Genomic DNA, 21,697 nt, shown 5'->3' with positions numbered 1-21,697 from the left:
ATAACTGTGATAGTCTAATTGTGATTTTCTGTTTCCTGTATTCTTTCTGCATGTATTAATTGGGATTCTTTTGTAAGGAAGATTTGTCTCATTTCCCATATTTATTTATTCAATTGTTATATCAGTAGAAACTCATTTTTTTCCTTTAGATTATAATTTCATACCAACATAATTTACTTGTGGCTTAAATTATTCCAGCTTTAGCTACTGGATTCTTTCTGAGATTGGCTCATGTGTCCTTTTGATATGCCCCCATTTTCCACCCTTTCTTCTGATTTTTTTCACTGTAAGGTGTTCCAGGCTAATTTTGTACTTTATCTTTCTTAGTTTCAGACTCAGCCATTTCTTCAGGGAGCCCTGGTTCCTTTTGGAGAATGGTATTTGGAAACCAATATCTGGATGTTAGATGTGCACATTACTATTGTATTGTGGCTGCTTCTAGTCTCTCAGTGGACAGAGCTAAGAAAAATGTGTGTACCTACAAACCCATAAGAATAGACATACTCATGTTTATTTATTTATTTAATTTTTGCTTTTGAGACAGGGTCTGGCTCTCTTGCACAGGCTGTAGTGCAGTGGCACGATCATAGCTCACTGCAGCCTCAACCTCCTGGGTTCAAGCTTATTTTCCTATCTCAGCCTCCTAAGTAGCTGGGACTGCAGGCACGTGCCACTTTCACACTGCTGATAAAGAAAATACCCAAGACTGGGCAATTTACAGAAGAAAGAGGTTTAATGGATATACAGTTCCACACGGCTGGGGAGGCCTCACAATCATGGTGGAAGACAAGGAGGAGCAAGTCATATCTTACATGGATGGTGGCAGGCAGAGAGAAAGGTGGTGCTGGGAAACTCCCGTTTTTAAAACCATCAGATCTCATGGGACTTATTCACTATCATGAGAACAGCACTGAAAGCTCCCCCGACCCATGATTCAGTTATCTCCCACCAGGCCCATCCCATAACATGTAGGAATTATGGGAGCTAGAAGATGAGGTTTGGGTGGGGACACAGAGCCAAACCATATCAGCCACCGTGCCCTGCTAATTTTTAAGAAATTATTTTTGGTAGAGATGGGGTCTCACTGTGTTGCCCAGCTGGTCCTGGGCACAAGCAGCCTTTGTGCCTTAGCCTCTCAAAGTGCTAGGATTACAGTTGTGAGCCACCATGCCGAGCCCAAATTTATTTCTTACTTATTTTTTAAAGTGTGACTTTAAATTGGGAGGTAAATTTTTTTGAGATTTTTTTCTGCATGAAAATCTCTCTGGTAACTTTCCCCTTGATTGATAGTTTGGCTGCATAATAATTGGGTTTTAAAAGATTCCCATAATACTTCATCCTTGTTTTTAAAAATTGTGATCAGTGTCTCTGCCCTCCTTCTATTCAAATCTAAAACTCAGGACATTTTTTATTTTTTATTTTTTATTTTTTGAGAAGGAGTCTTATTCTCTCGCCCAGGCTGGAGTGCGGAGGCACAATCTTGGCTCACTCCAACCTCCACCTCCCACGTTTAAGCAATTCTGCTACCTCAGCCTCCTGAGTAGCTGGGACTACAGGTGTGAATCACCACACCTGGGTAATTTTTTTTTTTTTTTTGGTAGAGACGGGGTTTCACTACCTTGGTCAGGCTGATCTCAAACTCCTGACCTCAAGTGACCCTCCTCCCTTAGCTTCTCAAAGTGCTGGGAATATAGGTGTGAGCCACTGCACCCAGCTGGGACATTTTTTACCTTTAGTGTTTTCTTTCTTTAATCTTATTTTTAAACTGCTTTCTGTTTTAAAAACTGTTTCCCCATCCTATATACATGTTTACCCATTTCTTTGCTCACTGTTGTTTCTTGTGTTTCATTTCTTTTATCTAGATTCAGTTTTCTTCTTTCTGAGGTACAGTTTTCAGTAAGTAGTGTTTTCATGGAGTGTCAGTGAGTGGTAAACTCTTTTTGTGGCTCTTGAAGAGTCTGCTGTTGTTGAGTTGCTAGAAAGTTTAGCATAGTGATTAAGAGCATGGGTTCTGGTATAAAACAGTCCGAGTTCAACCACTGGACCTTAGTTGTGTCATTTACAACATGGGAAAGAAATGTGCCAGTTTTATAGAGTTCGGAAGATTGAGATGATAAGAAAAATGCTTAGAGTAGTGACTAGCATGAAGACAATACTCAGGTAACTATCAAGATTCTCTCTTTGTTTTTAACATGTTTCAGTCTTACTTAGCTATAGATTTAATTCTCTTTATCCTGCATGGGCTTTATCATATATTTTAATGTAATATTGTTTTTCAGCAACTTGGTGGAATTCTTATTATGTTTTCAAATATTGTTTCCCTTCGTTTTGTTTCTGAATATCATTTATATATCATACTCTTAAAAAAATATTGCCCATAACTTTACTTCCGTGTTACATTTTGGATAATTTAATCTTCCAGCTTACAGTTCATGTAGAAAACAGACAAACACAGATAGGGAAATCCTGAAAAAGAAGACTAGTTAGGAGTGAGTAGCCAATTAGATTTGAAGTATAACAATGCTACAATAATTGAAAATGTGGTATGGCTCATGAATTGATGGATAAGTAAGTGAAAAAGAACAGAAATTCCAGAAATAGCCTCAAATACATGTAGGAATTTAGTATTTAATGAAGGTCGCCATCTCACAATGCAGGGGAAATAATGGATTCAGTAAAACTGCTAGGAGAAACTGTTAGACATATTTTAAAAATCTAGATGTGGAATAGTCTTCTAAGTATGGTACAAGACCCAGAAACCATCAAAGATTCATACGTTTGTCTTTGCAAAAATAAATTTCTATATGCCAAAAACTGTCTGAAGCAAAGCCAGAAGTCAGAGTTCAATCAGGAAGAATATTTGCAACTGGTTGCAAATTAAGGCTGAATTCACCAATAAGCAGTTCTTTAAAGACAATAAAACTCAGGAGTTAGTTATGCATACATAAAGAATATGGGCATACTTCATAGAAAAGGAAATAAAATGACAAACATATTTTTAAAAGTTTGATCTTACTCATAAGAAAGAGACAGAGCTATACTGAAATACTTTTCTCCTATCAGGTTGGCATAGGTCTGTTACTCTTAATCCTGAGTGCGCAGTACAGTTACCTAAGAATCTTTAAAAATATGGATGCCCAGTGTCCAGGCCAACTGACTTAGAGTCTCTCCAAATAGGTCATGGGCATTAGCATTTCTTAAAAGATCCCCAAGATAATTCCAACACGCTGCTAGCATTGAGAACTACTGGCATAGATTTAAAACCTGGATAACATACTGTGTTAGTGAGGTCGGGGGAAACTGTCCGTCTTGTGCATTACCATTGCATTATGTGTAAATTTTAACAACCTCTATGGTGGGAAATTGGCAGTACCTACCAAAATTACAAATACATGTACTCTTTGACCTAACAGTTCCCTTCCAGGTATTTCTTTACAGATAGACTCACAAGGTAAAGTAATCTTTACAAGATTACTCACTGTGCGAGATTCCTTTCTACAAGATTACTGACTGTGCGAGATTCCTTTGTACAAGATTACTCACTGTGCGAGATTCCTTTCTACAAGATTACTGACTGTGCGAGATTCCTTTGTACAAGATTACTCACTGTGCGAGATTATTTTGTACAAGATTACTCACTGTGCGAGATTCCTTTGTACAAGATTACTCACTGTGCGAGATTCCTTTGTACAAGATTACTCACTGTGCGAGATTCCTTTCTACAAGATTACTCACTGTGCGAGATTCCTTTGTACAAGATTACTCACTGTGCGAGATTCCTTTGTACAAGATTACTCACTGTGCGAGATTCCTTTCTACAAGATTACTCACTGTGCGAGATTATTTTGTACAAGATTACTCACTGTGCGAGATTCCTTTGTACAAGATTACTCACTGTGCGAGATTCCTTTCTACAAGATTACTCACTGTGCGAGATTCCTTTGTACAAGATTACTCACTGTGCGAGATTCCTTTGTACAAGATTACTCACTGTGCGAGATTCCTTTCTACAAGATTGCTCACTGTGCGAGATTATTTTGTACAAGATTACTCACTGTAGCATTGTTTGCAAAACAAGACTGCAAAGAATCTAAATGTCCGTTGGTAGGGAACTGTTCAAACACATTGTGGTAATCCATGAAATGGAGTACTGTGTGGCTGACGGAGCAGAAGAAAGGTCTTCATGTGCTGATGTGGAATGAATTCTAAAATGTTGAGTGATAAAAGCAGGATGCGGAAATCCGTATTTGGCTGTCATTTATGTAAGGAGGAAGAAAATCTATCTGTGTGTATAGGTATAGGATCCTTTTGAAAGATGTACTAGAAATTGCTAACATTATTTGTCTCTGAGAAGGGTAGCTGGATAGCTGGGGGTAGGAGCTGACACTAGACTTTAAGTTGCATGGGTAGTGAGTGATAGAGCTGGGAGGTTTTATATCTATCTATCTATCTATATATATATATACTTTAAGTTCTGAGGTACATGTGCAGAACCTGCAGGTTTGTTACATAGGTATACATGTGCCGTGGTGGTTTGCTGCATCCATCACCCTGTCATCTACATTAGGTAATTCTCCTAATGCTATTCCTCCCCTATTCCCCAACCCCCTGCTATCCCTCCCCTAATCCCCTATCTCCCAACAGGCCCTGGTGTATGATGTTCCCCTCCTTATGTCCATGTGTTTTCATTTTTCAACAACCACTTATGAGTGAGAACATATGGCATTTGGTTTTCTGTTCTTGTGTCAGTTTGCTGAGAATGATGGTTTCCAGCTTCATCCGTGTCCCTGCAAAGGACATGAACTCATCCTTTTTTATGTCTGCATAGTATTCCATGGTGTATGTGTGCCACATTTTCTTTATTCAGTCTATCATTAATGGCATTTGGGTTGGCTCCAAGTCTTTGCTGTTGTGAACAGTGCTGCAATAAACATACGTGTGCATGTGTCTTTATAACAGAATGATTTATAATCCTTTGGGTGTATACCCAGTAATAGGATGCTGGGCCAAATATTTCTAGTTCTAGATCCCTGAGGAATTGCCACACTGTCTTCCACAATGGCTGAACTACTTTGCACTCAGAGTTGGGCATTTTAATATACCTCTTCAGGATTCTGAAGTATATGGATTTTCTTCCCTCTCCCACTACAAATAAAAACCATATACTAAGTTTTAAAATTTTGAAGGTCTATTAACTTTTCATTAATCAGATATCAGATATGCTACTCATACATACAAGCAGTGTTTATTATAGTTGGAGTCTCTTTAAAATGTAGTACTTTGAGATATTTTAAAACTTTAATTTAAATGAATTGTTGCCCGTGATTTTATTTTTTAAAGCTCTAAACTAGTGGTCATATGCCAATGTAGATTATGCAGTTTGCGTGTGATTGCATTAATATTTTGGAGGAGAATCTTAAGGAAAACAGCTTTTGTCCCTTATAGGAATTTTAGGTAACTTTTTTTTTTTTTTTTTTTAAGGTTTCCATGGGTGAACTATCAAGATGGCAATCTCAACATTTCAATTCCAGTGTTTAGTATTCATGGCAATCATGACGATCCCACGGGGGTAATTATTGTTTTGTTACAGTTTGTTGGAATTTTGGAAATGATCCGTTTAGTTTATGGAAAGCATGCCTCCCTTTTTTCCCATTGTGCAGTTAAATTGGGTCAAAAAGTCAAGTTGGCTTTTCACATTCATACAAGCTTTTATGCTGCTTTTTAGATTTTTTAAAAATGGAATAAGAATTGGTGTATGAGCTACGCTTTTATTTCATTAGTGCTGATGTTAATAGTAGGCACCCAGGAGTAGGAGTGAGCACCTAACATCTGTATATGGCTTTATAGTTTGCCAGTGTTTTCCTAACTATTTTATAAAATCTCACTTTTAGGAAATGATTGTTTCATGAGCATCTTTAAATCTAAATTAGATTGTCTTACTACTTGTTTGATATGGAAGTAAGACTAGAGATCCTACACTCAAAGTATCTTTTTGTTTTATCTGGTCATTAATATTATGAATCACTGATTATCTCTGGCCTTTTTTTCCCAGGTTTTAAGAGGTTTTCTTAATATTACAAAGCATTTATCTCATGGCTGATTTTTACTTTTTGTGGCCAAGACATCATGATAAGTTTTAATGAGATGTTAACCTTGCATTTGGCCTGTGATTCCAGTTGCTGTATGTGATTTATAGTACAAAAAAATGTAGCAAATACCTTTACTATTATAATTTTGTTTTGAGAAGACACTATCCTCATCTGTGTTTTTGGAAGTAGTGTATGGAGTATGCTTTTTTTTTTTTTTTGAGACAGAGTATCGCTCTTGTTACCCAGGCTGGAGTGCAATGGCGCGATCTTGGCTCGGCGCGATCTCGGCTCACCGCAACCTCCGCCTCCTGGGTTCAGGCAATTCTCCTGCCTCAGCCTCCTGAGTAGCTGGGATTACAGGCACGCGCCACCATGCCCAGCTAATTTTTTGTATTTTTAGTAGAGACGGGGTTTCACCATGTTGACCAGGATGGTCTCGATCTCTTGACCTCATGATCCACCTGCCTCGGCCTCCCAAAGTGTTGGAATTACAGGCGTGAGCCACCGCGCCCGACCTGGAGTATGCTTTTAACAGGTGAGAGGATATTCATGCAGATACTTTTATATACACATTAATATTCTTTGAAATTATTTTGTGTAGGCAGATGCACTGTGTGCCCTGGACATTTTAAGTTGTGCTGGATTTGTAAATCACTTTGGACGTTCAATGTCTGTGGAGAAGATAGACATTAGTCCGGTTTTGCTTCAAAAAGGAAGCACAAAGATTGCGCTATATGGTTTAGGTAAGAGAGTTATATTTTACTATTTATGTCCATGTATGATTCTTTAAACAATTGAGAAATGAAATTTTGGAGTTAAGTTGTGTCTGTTTGGAAAAAATGGGGCAAACCTTATTATTCTTTACTGGTGACTATAACAAATGATGGATGGTTTTGGCAAAAATTTTTGGAGAAAAAATGTTTTTTCCTTACTATTTATTATTTTGAATTTTTTTTAGACTCAGATACAGAATCCTGAATGTTAGAATTATAGAATAATTAGCAAAACTGCACTTTGATATCTTGGAAGTCTTCAGTGTACAATACAACCAGCTTATAATTTTGTCCAGCTTTCATAATACTCTGGCAAGTAGAAAAGCATCATGTTTGTTTATATTTTAGAGATAAGGAAAATGAAATCTGGGTGTTATATATGATTCTGCAAGTGATAGAACAGGAAGCGAAATATGCTTTTCTAAAAAAAGCTATTAACAGTTGTTTTACTCACTGCAGTGTTAATGGGGATCATATCTCCAGAAAAGTTGTCTTTCCTCCTCCATTCAGACTAAGGACAGATTCCATTATGCCTCAGTCGCCACCAGAAGCATGTGTCTTCAGTCATTTATTTTCTCCCAAAATCTTATCTCATCCTGTTCTATTATGCCTTCCTTAACTGGACTCTCTCCACCCTGCACCCCTCCATGTGCCCCAACCCTTCTTTATAAACTCTAGAACTCTTTTTATAATTATCAGATTCCTCATTATTATCAGTCTCTTATCTGCATGTTGCCTTCGCTTTCTAACATTCAGTGAAGCCCAGCTGGCCCCTGAGGTTCCCGTGTCCCATGCAGTTCTCTTACCCTTGGCTTTTGGACAGAAGTGGGGATCTCTGTTCTCCATGCTCCACCCACCACCTCCTTTTCTGCCTGCAAACACCCCGTTCTCTTTAAGCTTATGCCACCTAGCTAAACTGTATTGCTTTTTCTCTCAGACTTTTTACCTACCTACCTATGATCAATTTTGCCAGTGTTTTCAGTGTTTCAACGCTCAAGTAGATTAATCTTCTAGTGCTTTGGGCTTTGTGTGCCTTGACTTTTATGTCTCCGGTTACTGTTCTGCATTTCACCCCAGCTATTTATTCTTGTAGAATTCTCCTGGGGTGCTGGGCCTCTTCTAGCTCCCAGACTTCTGCATTGTTGGCTTTTCTTCTGATACCCTCTCTAATCGGTATATAAAGTAGCAGCATCGTCCACCCCTTAATCCCATAGTGTTAATTCTCCATCTTAGCATCCTGGCCTTTTCTCCTTCTATAATATTTAATATTTATAATCATTTTGTTGACTTGTTTTTGTTAGTTTCCTTCACTAGATCAAGGTGAGCCTATGGAATCTGAGAACTGTTTGAAAGTCATTGAATTATTTAAAAAACACCATATATTTTATTTAAAACAATATAAGGATATTGTTTTTAAATACACTTTTTATGATCTCTTAGATCAAAAGTATATAGAATTTATAACAAAGGGATAGTGAAAAACAGTATTACTAGAAGTTTTAATAAGAATTTAGGCATAGAAAACTCAGATTTTTATTCTACATTTTGCTGGTTTTGAACATATATATGCCTGAAATGGAAAATGTTTTTCAAATGCAATTAACCACTGTTATCAAAAACCTGGAACAGGCTGGGTGCAGTGGCTCACACCTGTAATCCCAGCACAAGGCCAAGGCAGGTAGATCACTTGAGGTCAGGAGTTCAAGACTAGCCTGTCCAACGTGGTGAAATTCCATCTCTACTAAAAATGCGAAAATTAGCCAGACATGGTGGTGCATGCCTGTAATCTCAGCAACTCAGGAGGTTGAGACATGAGAATCGCTTGAACCTGAAGGCGGAGGTTGCAGTGAGCCGAGATCACACCACTGCACTCCATCCTGGGCAATAAAGTGAGACTGTGTCTCAAAAAAAAAAAACAAACCCAAAAAACAAACACAAAAAACCCTGCAACAGCTAGGCATGGTGGCTTATGTCTGTAATCCCAGCACTTTCAGAGGCTGAGGCAAGAGGATTGCTTGAGCCCAGGAGTTTGAGGTCAGCGTGGACAACATAGCAAGACCCTCTCTCAATTAAAAAAAAAAACAAAGATAAAAAAGAAAGAACCTGGAACGTATCCACTTATAAATGATTCCAGAATTCAGATATATATCTCAAGAGTAAAGTGAAATACTTTGAGAAGCACATAATTTAGAAGCAAAATAGATTCATTTTTTTTAAGCCAAAGTAAGAAAACAATTTAAAAATAATGTAATGTCCGTTTCAGGATCCATTCCAGATGAAAGGCTCTATCGAATGTTTGTCAATAAAAAAATAACAATGTTGAGACCTAAAGAAGATGAGAACTCTTGGTTTAACTTATTTGTGATTCATCAGAACAGGTAAAAGTTTTCTCTGAAAAAGTTTGAGCCAAGTGCTGAGGTTCCAAATCTGTTTCTGAGCAGCTCACCTATTACCATGAAATGCCCGCAGTTTTTCAAGGTTGTCAGTGCAGAATCGGACAAAATGTAGATTTACTTTGTGTGATTTTATTTTGATATCGTTTTTAGTATGTATTAATCCCTACAAGAGTATTTGTAACATATGGATAAGGCATACCATGAATACTTTTCAATTTAACAGAAAGGTAGAATCTTTTTGTTGCATTACCCATTCCTTTATCCCACTCCTTTTCCCTGATTCCACCTGCTTCCCCATATCCCAAAGGGAAGCATTATTGAGTTTGAATTAATCATTTCATTGCTTTTCCTTGCTGTTTAATCACATGTATACCCATAATTGTATTATGCTAGTGACTTGCTTTCAGCATTACATTACTGAGATTCATCCATTTCGATGCTTAGAAATGTAACTTATTTTTACTGATGTGTACATTTATGCTTTGCCTCCTGTCAGTGAACAGTTTTTACTTTTATAAACCTTGCTGTTACCAACATTCTTAGACATGTTTCGTTTTGCTTATATGCAGGTTTTCTTCCAGGAGCAAATATAGTTAGATTAGCTTTCTTTTGTTAGTAGTTTGAAGAAGTTTAATCTGTTGGTAGGGTATAGGATTGATTGAAAGGAAGACAGACTTGAAGAAGCAAGATTTATTATGTGATCACTGCAGTAAAAATGTGACGTGGTGACAGTGATGGCAGTGAAACAAATGGGAAGGTTACAGCTGAGAAGTTGTCAGGGAAGAACTCAATGGTTTTGGGCCTGATTATATAATTTATTACAGTTGTCCCTTGGTATCCACAGGGGTGTTGAGTCAAGGACCTAAAATCCTGGGATGCTGAAATCCCTTGAATAGAATGATACAGCAGCATTTGCATAGGACCTACATACATCCTCCTGTGTACTTTAAATCATCTGTAGATTACTTATGATACCTAATACAGTGTAAATGCTGTGTAAATAGTTGTTATACTATATTGCTTAAAAAATTCGTATTGTTTTTTATTGTTATTTTTTATTGTTGTTTCTTTTTTCCTGAATATTTTCTATCTGTGGTTGGTTGAATCCGTGAAACTGCCAATTCAGAGGGCCAACTTTATTTACTGAACACATTTATTGAATGCAAACTACTCTGAGCATTCAATGAACGCAGACTTATGCTAAATACTCAGTAAAAGAAAGGGTTTAGGAGGCTGACTTGTGTTGCCTTATGTGTAAGTTCTTGAATAAAGTGAGTTTCAAAGGAGGAGCAGGTCAGAGTTTAGATATGTGTGGTCTTCATATAACTTTGCACCATTGGGATTTGTTCCTTCTGTAAAGCTTTCCAGTTCTGCCACTTTTTTTGTACGATGCCAAAGTAGGGATGATGAGTTGAAAGGAAAACTCATAAGTAATCTAAGAATTTAAGCCAGAATGAAAGGCAGAATGGCAGCATTGGTAAGGGGAATGGGTAGTCACCATATATTGTTGATTTTTCTCATTGCCCCCCTCATCATTTGATTAAGCGGATGTATAAGAGATTTCTCTGCTGTAAAGTTCCAATTTTCCACCTTTCAATTAATAAACATTTTTGGGAAAATACTTTGAGACTATGCAAATACCCTGTTTCACCTTAAACTTTTACCCACTAACTTTAGCATCCATGGGTGATCTTACTTCCAATAATTAATACTGTCATATTTTAATTGTGAGTTTTGATTTCCTTCATTCTTTCTATATTGATTAATGGAATTCTTCTCTAAGGAAAATTTGTCCCTTCTCTGTTTTCTTATTTGTTTATGTCATTACGGACTTGAAGATCCAGTACTATCAGCTTTTAGTTGCTACTTTTCCTCCGATTATTCTAGCTTCGACCATTGCATTCTCTTTTATGTTGGCTTCTGTGTCTTTTCAACATCTCTCCACCTTTTTAGGGGGTATGACCTTAGCTTTTTGGCACCATAGGATGCTCTAGGCTCTTGTAATGGCAAAAATCACAATTACTTTTGCACCAACCTAATATTTTCCTACCTAGCCCTGGAGTCAGCCATTTCTCCAAGGAGCTCTGATTCTTTTTATTGGAGAGTGGTATTTAGAAACCCACAAATGGGTACCAGGTGTGCTTACTGCTACCAGGCTCAGCACTCTTAATGAACAGAGTTAAGGAAATTGATACATGTGTGTATAGTAACCCCATGCACACATACATATCTATATATGTGTTTAAAAAACCAATGATAAGTTAAGACTGATTCTTAACCAGCCCTACAAGGTCCATTTTTGTCTTTTCCGTTTCCTTATTTGTGACTTCTTTGTCTAACAGAAGTCTGGATCATATTATAAATATATTTAATATATTTACTTATTTTTTCAATCCTAGTTTAATTATATTTCCAATCCCGGTATAATTTGAAATAATAAAGTAATTTCAAAATTGTGAACTCATACTCCTGTGTAAAACAACTTTCCCAACTAAGTTACAATGTTTATGTAAGTTTTTTTAGTCTTTAACTTTTCTGTATTTAGTTGAAATGCAATTTTCCAAAGTTACTTAGCTCCTTTTCTCCCCATCCCCTTCACTGTGGTTATGTGATTCTTTGATAATGCCATTAGATTCATTTGTCACCCTGTGCATCCTTAGTTACTTCTTTTGTTACTGCTTTCATAAGAGTTATTAAAAAAAGATTTTCTTAGATTGGGTGAGAATCTTGAGCTTTTTGCATTTTACCTTATTTCGCATTTATTTCTCTATATTGATGGTTTTTTTCTCTTGTTTCAAAGAAAAAAATAATCTGAGTCTGCAGACAACTTTGTCATGCAAAATCTTTCAACAAGGATGTTACGATCCCTTTTAGGTCACAAATTACTGTCAGCCTACAAGTATCACCTCTCCTTCTTCTAGGAAAGAGCCAGCAGTCAATGAACACCCAATGGCATGATGATGTTGTATTTGGGAATTAGTCTTTTTCTTTAGTAGTTGTGATAATCTCATACCTTAGATCTATTTTTTTTGTTTTTCTGTTGTTTAGAGTAGTGGGTACAGAGAATATTGTTGCCAGTACAATTTATTTACTTTTTGAAGTGGTATGGGTGCCAAAAAGTAAGTTCGGGATTGTTTTGGTGCCTGCTTCTTTTTTTTTTTAATTGCATTTTAGGTTTTGGGGTACATGTGAACACCATGCAAGATTGTTGCATAGGTACACACATGGCAGCGTGATTTGCTGCCTTCCTCCCCTTCACCTGTATCTGGCATTTCTCCCCATGCTATCTCTCCCCAACTCCCCATCCCCCACTGTCCCTCCCCTATTTCCCCCGACACATCCTAGTGTGTGATGCTCCCCTCCCTGTGTCCATGTGTTCTCATTGTTCAACACCCGCCTATGAGTGAGATCATGCGGTGTTTGATTTTCTGTTCTTATGTCAGTTTGCTGAGAAAGATGGTTTCCAGGTTCATCCATGTCCCTACAAAGGACATGAACTCATCGTTTTTGATGGCTACATAATATTCTGTGCTGTATATATGCCACGTTTTCCCTGTCCAGTCTATCATCGATGGGCATTTGGGTTGGTTCCAGGTCTTTGCTATTGTAAACGGTGCTGCAATGAACATTCGTGTGCGTGTGTCCTTATAGTAGAACGATTTATAATCCTTTGGATATATACCCAGTAATGGGATTGCTGGGTCGATGGAATTTCTATTTCTAGGTCCTTGAGGAATCGCCACACTGTCTTCCACAATGGTTGAACTAATTTACACTCCCACCAACAGTGTAAAAGTGTTCCTGTTTCTCCACATCCTCTCCAGCATCTGTTGTCCCCAGATTTTTTAATGATCGCCATTCTACTTGGCGTGAGATGATATCTCAATGTAGTTTTGATTTGCATTTCTCTAATGACCAGTGATGATGAGCATTTTTTCATGTTTGTTGATCTCATGTATGTCTTCTTTTGTAAAGTGTCTGTTCATATCCTTCGCTCACTTTTGAATGAGCTTGTCTGTTTTTTCTTGTAAATCTGTTTCAGTTTTTTGTAGATTCTGGATATCAGCCCTTTGTCAGATGGGTAGACTGCAAAAATTTTTTCCCATTTTGTTGGTTGCCGATTCACTCTAATGACCATTTCTTTTGCCGTGCAGAAGCTGTGGAGTTTGATTAGGTCCCATTTGTCTATTTTGGCTTTTGTTGCCAATGCTTTTGGTGTTTTGGTCATGAAGTCCTTGCCTACGCCTATGTCCTGAATGGTTTTGCCTAGGTTTTCTTCTAAGGTTTTCATGGTGTTAGGCCTTATGTGTAAGTCGTTAATCCATCTGGAGTTAATATTAGTGGAAGGTGTCGGGAAGGGGTCTAGTTTCTGCTTTCTGCACATGGCTACCCAGTTTTCCCAACGCCATTTATTAAACAGGGAATCCTTTCCCCATTGCTTGTTTTTGTCAGGTTTGTCAAAGATCGGATGGTTGTAGATGTGTTGTGTTGCCTACGAGGCCTCTGTTCTGTTCCATTGGTCTATATCTCTGTTTTGGTACCAGTTCCATGCTGTTTTGATTACTGCAGCCTTGTAGTATAGTTCGAAGTCCAGTAGTGTGATGCCTCCCACTTTCTTCCTTTTGCTTAGGATTCTCTTGGCTATGCAGGCTCTCTTTTGGTTCCATATGAAGTTTAAGGTGGTTTTTTCCAGTTCTGTGAAGAAGGTCATTGGTAGCTTGATGGGGAGAGCATTGAATCTATAAATTACGTTGGGCAGTATGGCCATTTTCACAATATTGATTCTTCCTAACCATGAACATGGAATGTTTTTCCATCTGTTTGTGTCCTCTCTTATTTCATTGAGCAGTGGTTTGTAGTTCTCCTTGAAGAGGTCCTTACATTCCTTGTTAGTTGTATTCCTAGGTATTTTATTCTCTTTGTAGCAATTGTGAATGGCAGTTCATTCTTGATTTGGCTCTCTTTAAGTCTGTTATTGGCTTTTTTTGGGTGGTAGGCTCTTAATTGCTGTCTCAACTTCAGACCTTGTTACTGGTCTATTCAGGGTTTCGACTTCTTCCTGGTTTAGGCTTGAGAGGGTGCAAGTGTCCAGGAATTTATCCATTTCTTCCAGGTTTCCTAGTTTATGGCATAGAGTTGTTTGTAATAATCTCTGATGATGGTTTGAATTTCCCTGGAATCTGTGGTGATATCCCCTTTATCGTTTTTTATTGCATTTATTTGATTTTTCTCTCTTTTGTTTTTTATTAATCTGGCTAGTGGTCTGTCTATTTTGTTGATCTTTTCGAAAAACCAGCTCCTGGATTTATTGATTTTTTTGAAGGGTTTTTTGTGTCTCTATCTCCTTCAGTTCTGCTCTGATCTTAGTTATTTCTTGTCTTCTGCTAGGTTTTGAGTTTTTTTGATCTTGTTCCTGTAGCTCTTTCAATTTTGATGATAGGGTGTCAATTTTAGATCTCTCCTTGCTTCTCATGTGGGCGTTTATTGCTATATATTTTCCTCTAGACACTGCTTTAAATGTGTCCCAGAGATTCTGGTATGTTGTGTCTTCGTTCTCGTTGGTTTCGAAGAACATCTTTATTTCTGCCTTCATTTCATTGTTTATCCAGTCAACATTCAAGAGAAAGTTGTTCAGTTTCCATGAAGCTGTGTGGTTCTGGGTTGGTTTCTGAATTCTGAGTTCTAACTTGATTACACTGTGGTCTGAGAGACTGTTTGTTATGATTTCCATTCTTTTGCATTTGCTGAGGAGTGATTTACTTCCAATTATGTGGCCAGTTTTAGAGTAGGTGTGATGTGGTGCTGAGAAGAATGTATATTCTGTGGATTTGGGGAGGAGAGTTCTGTAAATGTCTATTAGGTTTGCTTAATCCATGTCTGAGTTCAAGTCCTGGATATCCTTGTTAATTTTCTGTCTTATTGATCTGTCTAATATTGACAATGGGGTGTTGAAGTCTCCCACTATTATTGTGTGGGATTCTAAGTCTCTTTGTAAGTCATTATGAACTTGCCTTATGTATCTGGGTGCTCCTGTATTAGGTGCATATATATTTAGGATCGTTAGCTCTTCTTGTTGCATTGATCCTTTTACCATTATGTAATGTCCTTCTTTGTCTCTTTTAATTTTTGTTGGTTTAAAGTCTATTTTATCAGAGACGAGAATTGCAACTCCTACCTTTTTTTGCTCTCCATTTGCTTGGTAAATCTTCCTCCATCCCTTTATTCTGAGCCTTTGTGTATCCTTGCATGTGAGATGGGTTTCCTGGATACAGCACACCGATGAGTTTTGGGTTTTTATCCAATTTGCCGGTCTGTGTCTTTTGATTGGGGCATTTAGTCCATTTATGTTTAGGGTTAATACTGTTATGTGTGAATTTGATCCTGCCATTATGATGCTAGCTGGCTGTTTTGCCCGTTAGTTGATGCAGTTTCTTCATTGTGTTGATGCTCTTTACCATTTGGTATGTTTTTGGAGTGGCTGGTACTGGTTGTTCTTTTCTATGTTTAGTGCCTCTTTCAGGAGCTCTTGTAAAGCTGCTCTGGTGGTGATGAAATCTCTGAGTACTTGCTTGTTCACAAAGGATTTTATTTTTCCTTCACTTATGAAGCTTAGTTTGGCCAGATATGAAATTCTGTGTTGAAAGTTCTTTTCTTTAAGGATGTTCAATATCGGCCCCACTCTCTTCTGGCTTGTAGGGTTTCTGCTGAGAGATCTGCTCTGAGTCTGATGGGTTTCCCTTTGTGGGTAACCTGACCTTTCTCTCTGGCTGCCTTTAGCATTTTCTCCTTCATTTCAACCCTGGTGAATCTGACGATTATGTGCCTTGGGTTTGCTCTTCTTGAGGAATATCTTTGTGGTATTCTCTGTATTTCCTGTACTTGAATATTGGCCTGCCTTGCTAGGTTGGGAAAGTTTCCCTGGATGATATCCTGAAGAGTATTTTCCAGCTTGGATTCATTCTCTCCGTCACATTCAGGTACACCTATCAAATGTAGATTAGGTCTTTTCACATAGTCCCATATTTCTTGGAAACTTTGTTCATTCGTTTTTACCCTTTTTTCTCTAATCTTGCCTTCTCTTTTTATTTCATTGAGTTGATCTTCGACCTCTGATATCCTTTCTTCTGCTTGGTCAATTCGGCTCTTGAAACTTGTGCTTGCTTCACGAAGTTCTCGTGTTGTGTTTTTCAGCTCCATCAGTTCACTTATATTCCTCTCTAAGTTGTCTGTTCTCGTTAGCATTTCATCAAATTTCTTTTCAAGGTTCTTAGTTTCTTTGCATTGGGTTAGAACCTGTTCTTTTAGCTTACAGAAGTTTCTTATTACCCACCTTCTGAAGCCTGATGCTGTCAATTCATCACATTCATTCTCCTTCCAGCCTTGTTCCCTTGCTGGTGAGGGATTGTGATCCCTTGTAGGAGGAGAGGTGTTCTGATATCGGGTGCTTTCATCCTTTTTGCGCTGGTTTCTTCCCATCTTTGTGGATTTATCCACCTGTCATCTTTGAAGTTGTTGACTTTCAGATTGGGTCTCTGAGTGGACGTCCAGTTTGTTGATGATGAAGTTATCAACTTCTGTTTCTTAATATTCCTTCTAACAGTCTGGCCCCTCTGCTGCAGGACTGCTGAGGTCCACTCCAGGCCCTGCTTGCCTGGGGATCACCTGCAGCAGCTGCAGAACTGTAAGGGTTGCCACCAGTTTCTTCTTCTGCTATCTTTGTCCCAGAAGGATACCCGCCAGATGTCAGCCTGAGCTCTCCTTTATGAGGTGACTCTTTGGATATACAGGGGTCAGGGAGCTGCTTGAGGAGACAGTCTGTCCTTTATAGGAGCTCAAGTGCTGATCTGTGAGCTCTGTTGTTCATTTAGAGCTGCTGGGCAGGTACGTTTATGTCTCCTGCAGCAGAACTCATAACCCCCTTTTTTTTCCCGCAGGTGCTGTGTCCCAGGGAGTTAGGGCTTTATTTATGAGTTTCCGTTGTGCTGCTGCCTTTTTATCAGGGCTGCCCTGCCCAGCAAGGAGGCAGCCTAGTCACTGTCTGCCTGCAGACACTTTGCTGAGCTGCTGTGGGCTCTGCCCAGTTGCCATGTGAACTTCCCTGCAGTCCTGTTTCTATGGGTGTAGTTAGAACTGCCTAGGCAAAGCCGGCCCACCTCTGTAATGGCAGACTCTCTCTGTAGTGGTGGGTTGCCTCGGCAACGGCGGGCTGCCTCAGCAATAGCGGACTTAGATGTATGTTTTTTACATAAAAACATTCCTGGATACACAAACCTGTATTTTTTTTATTTTATTTTCTGTCTTCCCTGCATTTATTCTGCTTAGCCCTCCTGTTCTTGCTGTTTCTTGAACTCACTGAACACAGTCCCCCTTTAGCACTATGTGCTCGTCTACTGCCTAGGAATTTCTCTCTTTGTGTACTGATGCTTCATCTCACTTCTCTGCTCATTTGCTGCTCGTCAGAGAGGCCTTGCTTGACTACTTGTGTCTGTAGAGTACTATGCTACTTCTATGTCACTTTTTCCTTTATTTTTCTTTATAGCACCTATCACTGCCTGACGGGTTATACATGTGCATACATAGACACAGGCATATACATATTACACTGCAGATTGACTATCCCTTATCTGAAATGCTTGGGACCAGAAGTGTTTAAGATTTTTGATTTTTTTGGATTTTAGAATATTTGCACATGTGTTTTAGAATATTTGCACATATGTTGGGGATGGACCCCAAGTCTAAACATGAAATTTTACATTTTATATATACCTTATACACATGACCTTAAGTTAATTTTATACATGTTTTAAAATAATTTTGTGCATGAAACAAAGTTTGTGTTAAGTATTTGTGTGTGGAATTTACCGCTTGTGGTGCCATGTTGGCACTTAAAATGTTTTGGATTTTGGATTGTAGATTTTCAGATTAGGGACTCAACCTCTATTGCTTGTTTCCCACACTGGAACAATGACTTTGTTCACTGCTGTGTCTTCACTATCTAGAAGAAGCCTGGGACCTCTGACATAAAGTAGGTAGTGTTTGGGTGACAGCGTTTGTTGGGTGAATGAAAGAATATCGGTTTGGATTAAGTGAATGCCCAGTTGAAGTATGTGAACACTTTTGTTTGAATTTCCAATGACGTAAGTTAATATTGGGGAAAACTATCCCTTTTTGTCTTCCCTCAGCTTGCGTTTTATCTGTCTTTAAATAATAACTAATCTAAGTATAAGATCGTAGTTTGCAAATCATTTATTTAATATTTGATTTTGAAAACTCTTAGTGCTTATGTGATATTGACATTTTTACTCCCATTAAATTTATTAGTTAAAAGATAATGTTGAGAAATTATTGGACACATTTATACTTACTTAACTCACTTTCATTTTCTGTATTTTTCTTTAGTATATAGTCAGGCTGATTTATAGATTTCTGTTACTGATAGAGTTCATGCTTTTCTGATTAACCAAAGGGGAACTCCTTCGTACGTAAAACCTTTCATGGTCTTCCTCCAAAGGTATAATTGACTGCTTTGTCTTAGGGTTCCACTTGTCTGTGTCCTACAAGTTTGTAAAGCTCTTGAGGTCAGGAATTAGTATTGATAATCTTTACATTCCCAGTCCTGTGCACACTTTCTGGCACATAGAAGGATGGAATAAAAGCTTTAGTGAATGGAGAAAGAAAGATCTGTATAGACTTCATTAATATGAAATTTTTCTAATCACTGAATTTATGTTTATTTTTCAAAATCTTGATACAGAAGTAAGCATGGAAGTACTAACTTCATTCCAGAACAATTTTTGGATGACTTCATTGATCTTGTTATCTGGGGACATGAACATGAGTGTAAAATAGCTCCAACCAAAAATGAACAGCAGCTGTTTTATATCTCACAGCCTGGAAGCTCAGTGGTTACTTCTCTTTCCCCAGGAGAAGCTGTAAAAAAGTGAGTGATTGTTACATATTTTGAGCCAATTTTTAAGAAATCTTTGCTATAACAACTAATCATCTCATAGGTTTAAGGCTTATGTTAAGGTTACCGCTAACTGGCAGTGTTGTTATTTATATGATAGATTTATTTTTCAAGGTTGATCATGCTGTATTGTTTTTCCAGATGTTAAGCCATTTTCAAAGAGAGAACATCCAATTGGTGTTATTTTGCTGCTCATTAGGCAAATTCAAGATGCACATTTTTATTATATTTCCATGTTTTGTTGATGATTACTAATTTCACAAAGTTTATTTATAAAAAATTCTCCTAAAACCATTTAATTGAAAATTTTCTGGTTATAAATGCAATGTTATAGTATATCATTTTAAAAAAATTTTGGGGGGAATGATGTGATTTTAAATAGTTAACACTGATTAAACTCAGTTTTTATTATGGGCTTTATCCTTTGAATCACTCGAGTTCTGATTGTTATAATGATAATAGGGTTAAATCATATGGTCATAGGATCTATTTTCATTGTTTTTTTTTCCTTCATGAGTCCACTGCAACAATCATTTTGTTTATTTGTGTACATGTACACAAATATATTATATATATAATATATTACACCTATATACCTATATACCTAGGTATATAGGTGTAATACTGCAGTCTACATATAGTACCATCAGAGTCCTGATAAAATTTTATTATACTTATTGTTATATCTGCCTAGCCTTACAGGACTGACCAGACAAGAGTAATAATGGATGACTCAATTTTACTCTGGGGAAGGAAAATGTCTACCATCTTTTCCTGTGATGATAACATTAAAGTTAAATTACCAGAAACATTTCTTTTTAAGAGTATGATTTTATAAATAAACATTTTGTAGAAACTAGGAAATATGGTAGCTTTGATGTGCACATTTTCCTGAGGAAATTTACACTGTGACTCGGGGTTCATTTCTCTTCATTTCAGACATGTTGGTTTGCTGCGTATTAAAGGGAGGAAGATGAATATGCAGAAAATTCCTCTTCACACAGTGCGACAGTTCTTCATGGAGGATATTGTTCTAGCTAATCATCCAGACATTTTTAACCCAGATAATCCTAAAGTAACCCAAGCTATACAAAGCTTCTGTTTGGAGAAGGTAATTCTTTTTGATAAAATCAGTGAAATCTACTTTAGTTGAAGAATTATTCACCTTCAATGAAATAATTTTTATTAGAGTAGAGGGAAGCCTTTATATTGATTATATTCTCATGAAGCCTGTAAGGAACCACTGTTCTTCAATGAACGTGTTTAATTGTGTCCAAGATATTTTTTAAAGTCATTGAGAGAGGGTAATACTGGATGTTAAAAAAAATCTTTAATTAAATTCCTCTCCTAGTTTTTTCTTCCTTTTCAAAAACATAATACATAATATTTTCTCCTTTTTTTAAAAAAATTATACTTTAAGTTCTGGGATACATGTGCAGAGCATGCAGGTTTGTTACATAGGTATACACGTGCCATGGTGGTTTGCTGCACCCATCAACCTGTCATCTACATTAGATATTTCTCCTAATGCTATCCCTCCCCTAGCCTCCCACCCCCTGACAGGCCCCGGTGTGTGATAGTCCCCTCTCGTGTCCATGTGTTGTCATTGTTCAACTCTCATTTATGAGGGAGAACATGCAGTGTTTGATTTTTTGTTCCTGTGTTAGTTTGCTGAGAATGATGGTTTCCAGCTTCATCCAGGTTCCTGCATGAACTAATCCTTTTTAATGGCTGCATAGTATTCCATGGTGTGTATGTGCCACATTTATGCAGTCTATCACTGATGGGCATTTGGCTTGGTTCCAAGTCTCTGCTGTTGTGAATAGTGCTGCAGTAAACATGTGTGTGCATGTGTCTTTATAATAATCTTTTGGGTATATACCCAGTAATGGAATTGCTGGGTCAAATGATTTTTCTGGTTCTAGATCATTGAAGAATTGCCACACTGTCTTCCACAATAGTTGAACTAATTTACACTCCCACCAGCAGTGTAAAAGCATTCCTATTTCTCCATATCCTCTCCAGCATCTGTTGTTTCCTGACTTTTTAATGATTGCCATTCTAACTGGCGTGAGGTGGCATCTCATTGTGGCTTTGATTTGCATTTCTCTAATGACCAGTGGTGATGAGCTTTTTTACAGATGTTTGTTAACCACATAAATGTCTTCTTTTGAGAAGTGTCCATTCATATCCTTTGTCCACTTTTTGATGGGGTTTTTTTTTCTTGTAAATTTAAGTTCCTTTTAGATTCTGGATATTTTTAGCCCTCTGTCAGATGGATAGATCACAAAATTTTCTCCCATTCTGTAGGTTGCCTGTTTGCTTTGATGATAGTTTTTTTTTTTGCTGTGCGGAAGCCCTTTAGTTTAATTACATTCCATTCATCAATTTTGGCTTTTGTTGCCATTTCTTTTGGTGTTTTAGTCATGAAGTCTTTGCCTGTGCCTATGTCCTGAATGGTATTGTCTAGAT

The 21,697-nt window shown here is 37.6% G+C and overlaps 1 protein-coding gene across 4 annotated transcripts in view; it reads left to right on the top strand.

Annotated features, from left to right (window-relative positions):
• The window catches only part of MRE11 (MRE11 homolog, double strand break repair nuclease), a 112,419-nt gene that overhangs the window by 7,803 nt on the left and 82,919 nt on the right, over positions 1-21,697 (top strand). For all 4 annotated transcript variants that reach the window (XM_064365428.1, XM_064365427.1, XM_064365430.1 and 1 more), the window contains 5 exons: positions 5,482-5,569; positions 6,691-6,832; positions 9,126-9,240; positions 19,013-19,198; positions 20,165-20,336. In XM_064365428.1, the coding sequence (XP_064221498.1) occupies positions 5,482-5,569; positions 6,691-6,832; positions 9,126-9,240; positions 19,013-19,198; positions 20,165-20,336 (703 nt within the window). The remainder of the gene's footprint in view (positions 1-5,481; positions 5,570-6,690; positions 6,833-9,125; positions 9,241-19,012; positions 19,199-20,164; positions 20,337-21,697) is intronic.

Source organism: Aotus nancymaae, unplaced genomic scaffold (genome assembly GCF_030222135.1).
Source record: "Aotus nancymaae isolate 86718 unplaced genomic scaffold, 86718_ANA_hifiasm-v0.15.2.pri h1tg000059l, whole genome shotgun sequence".
In the NCBI taxonomy this organism is placed as follows: Eukaryota; Metazoa; Chordata; class Mammalia; order Primates; family Aotidae; genus Aotus; species Aotus nancymaae.
This window is presented reverse-complemented; position numbering and strand designations above follow the sequence as displayed.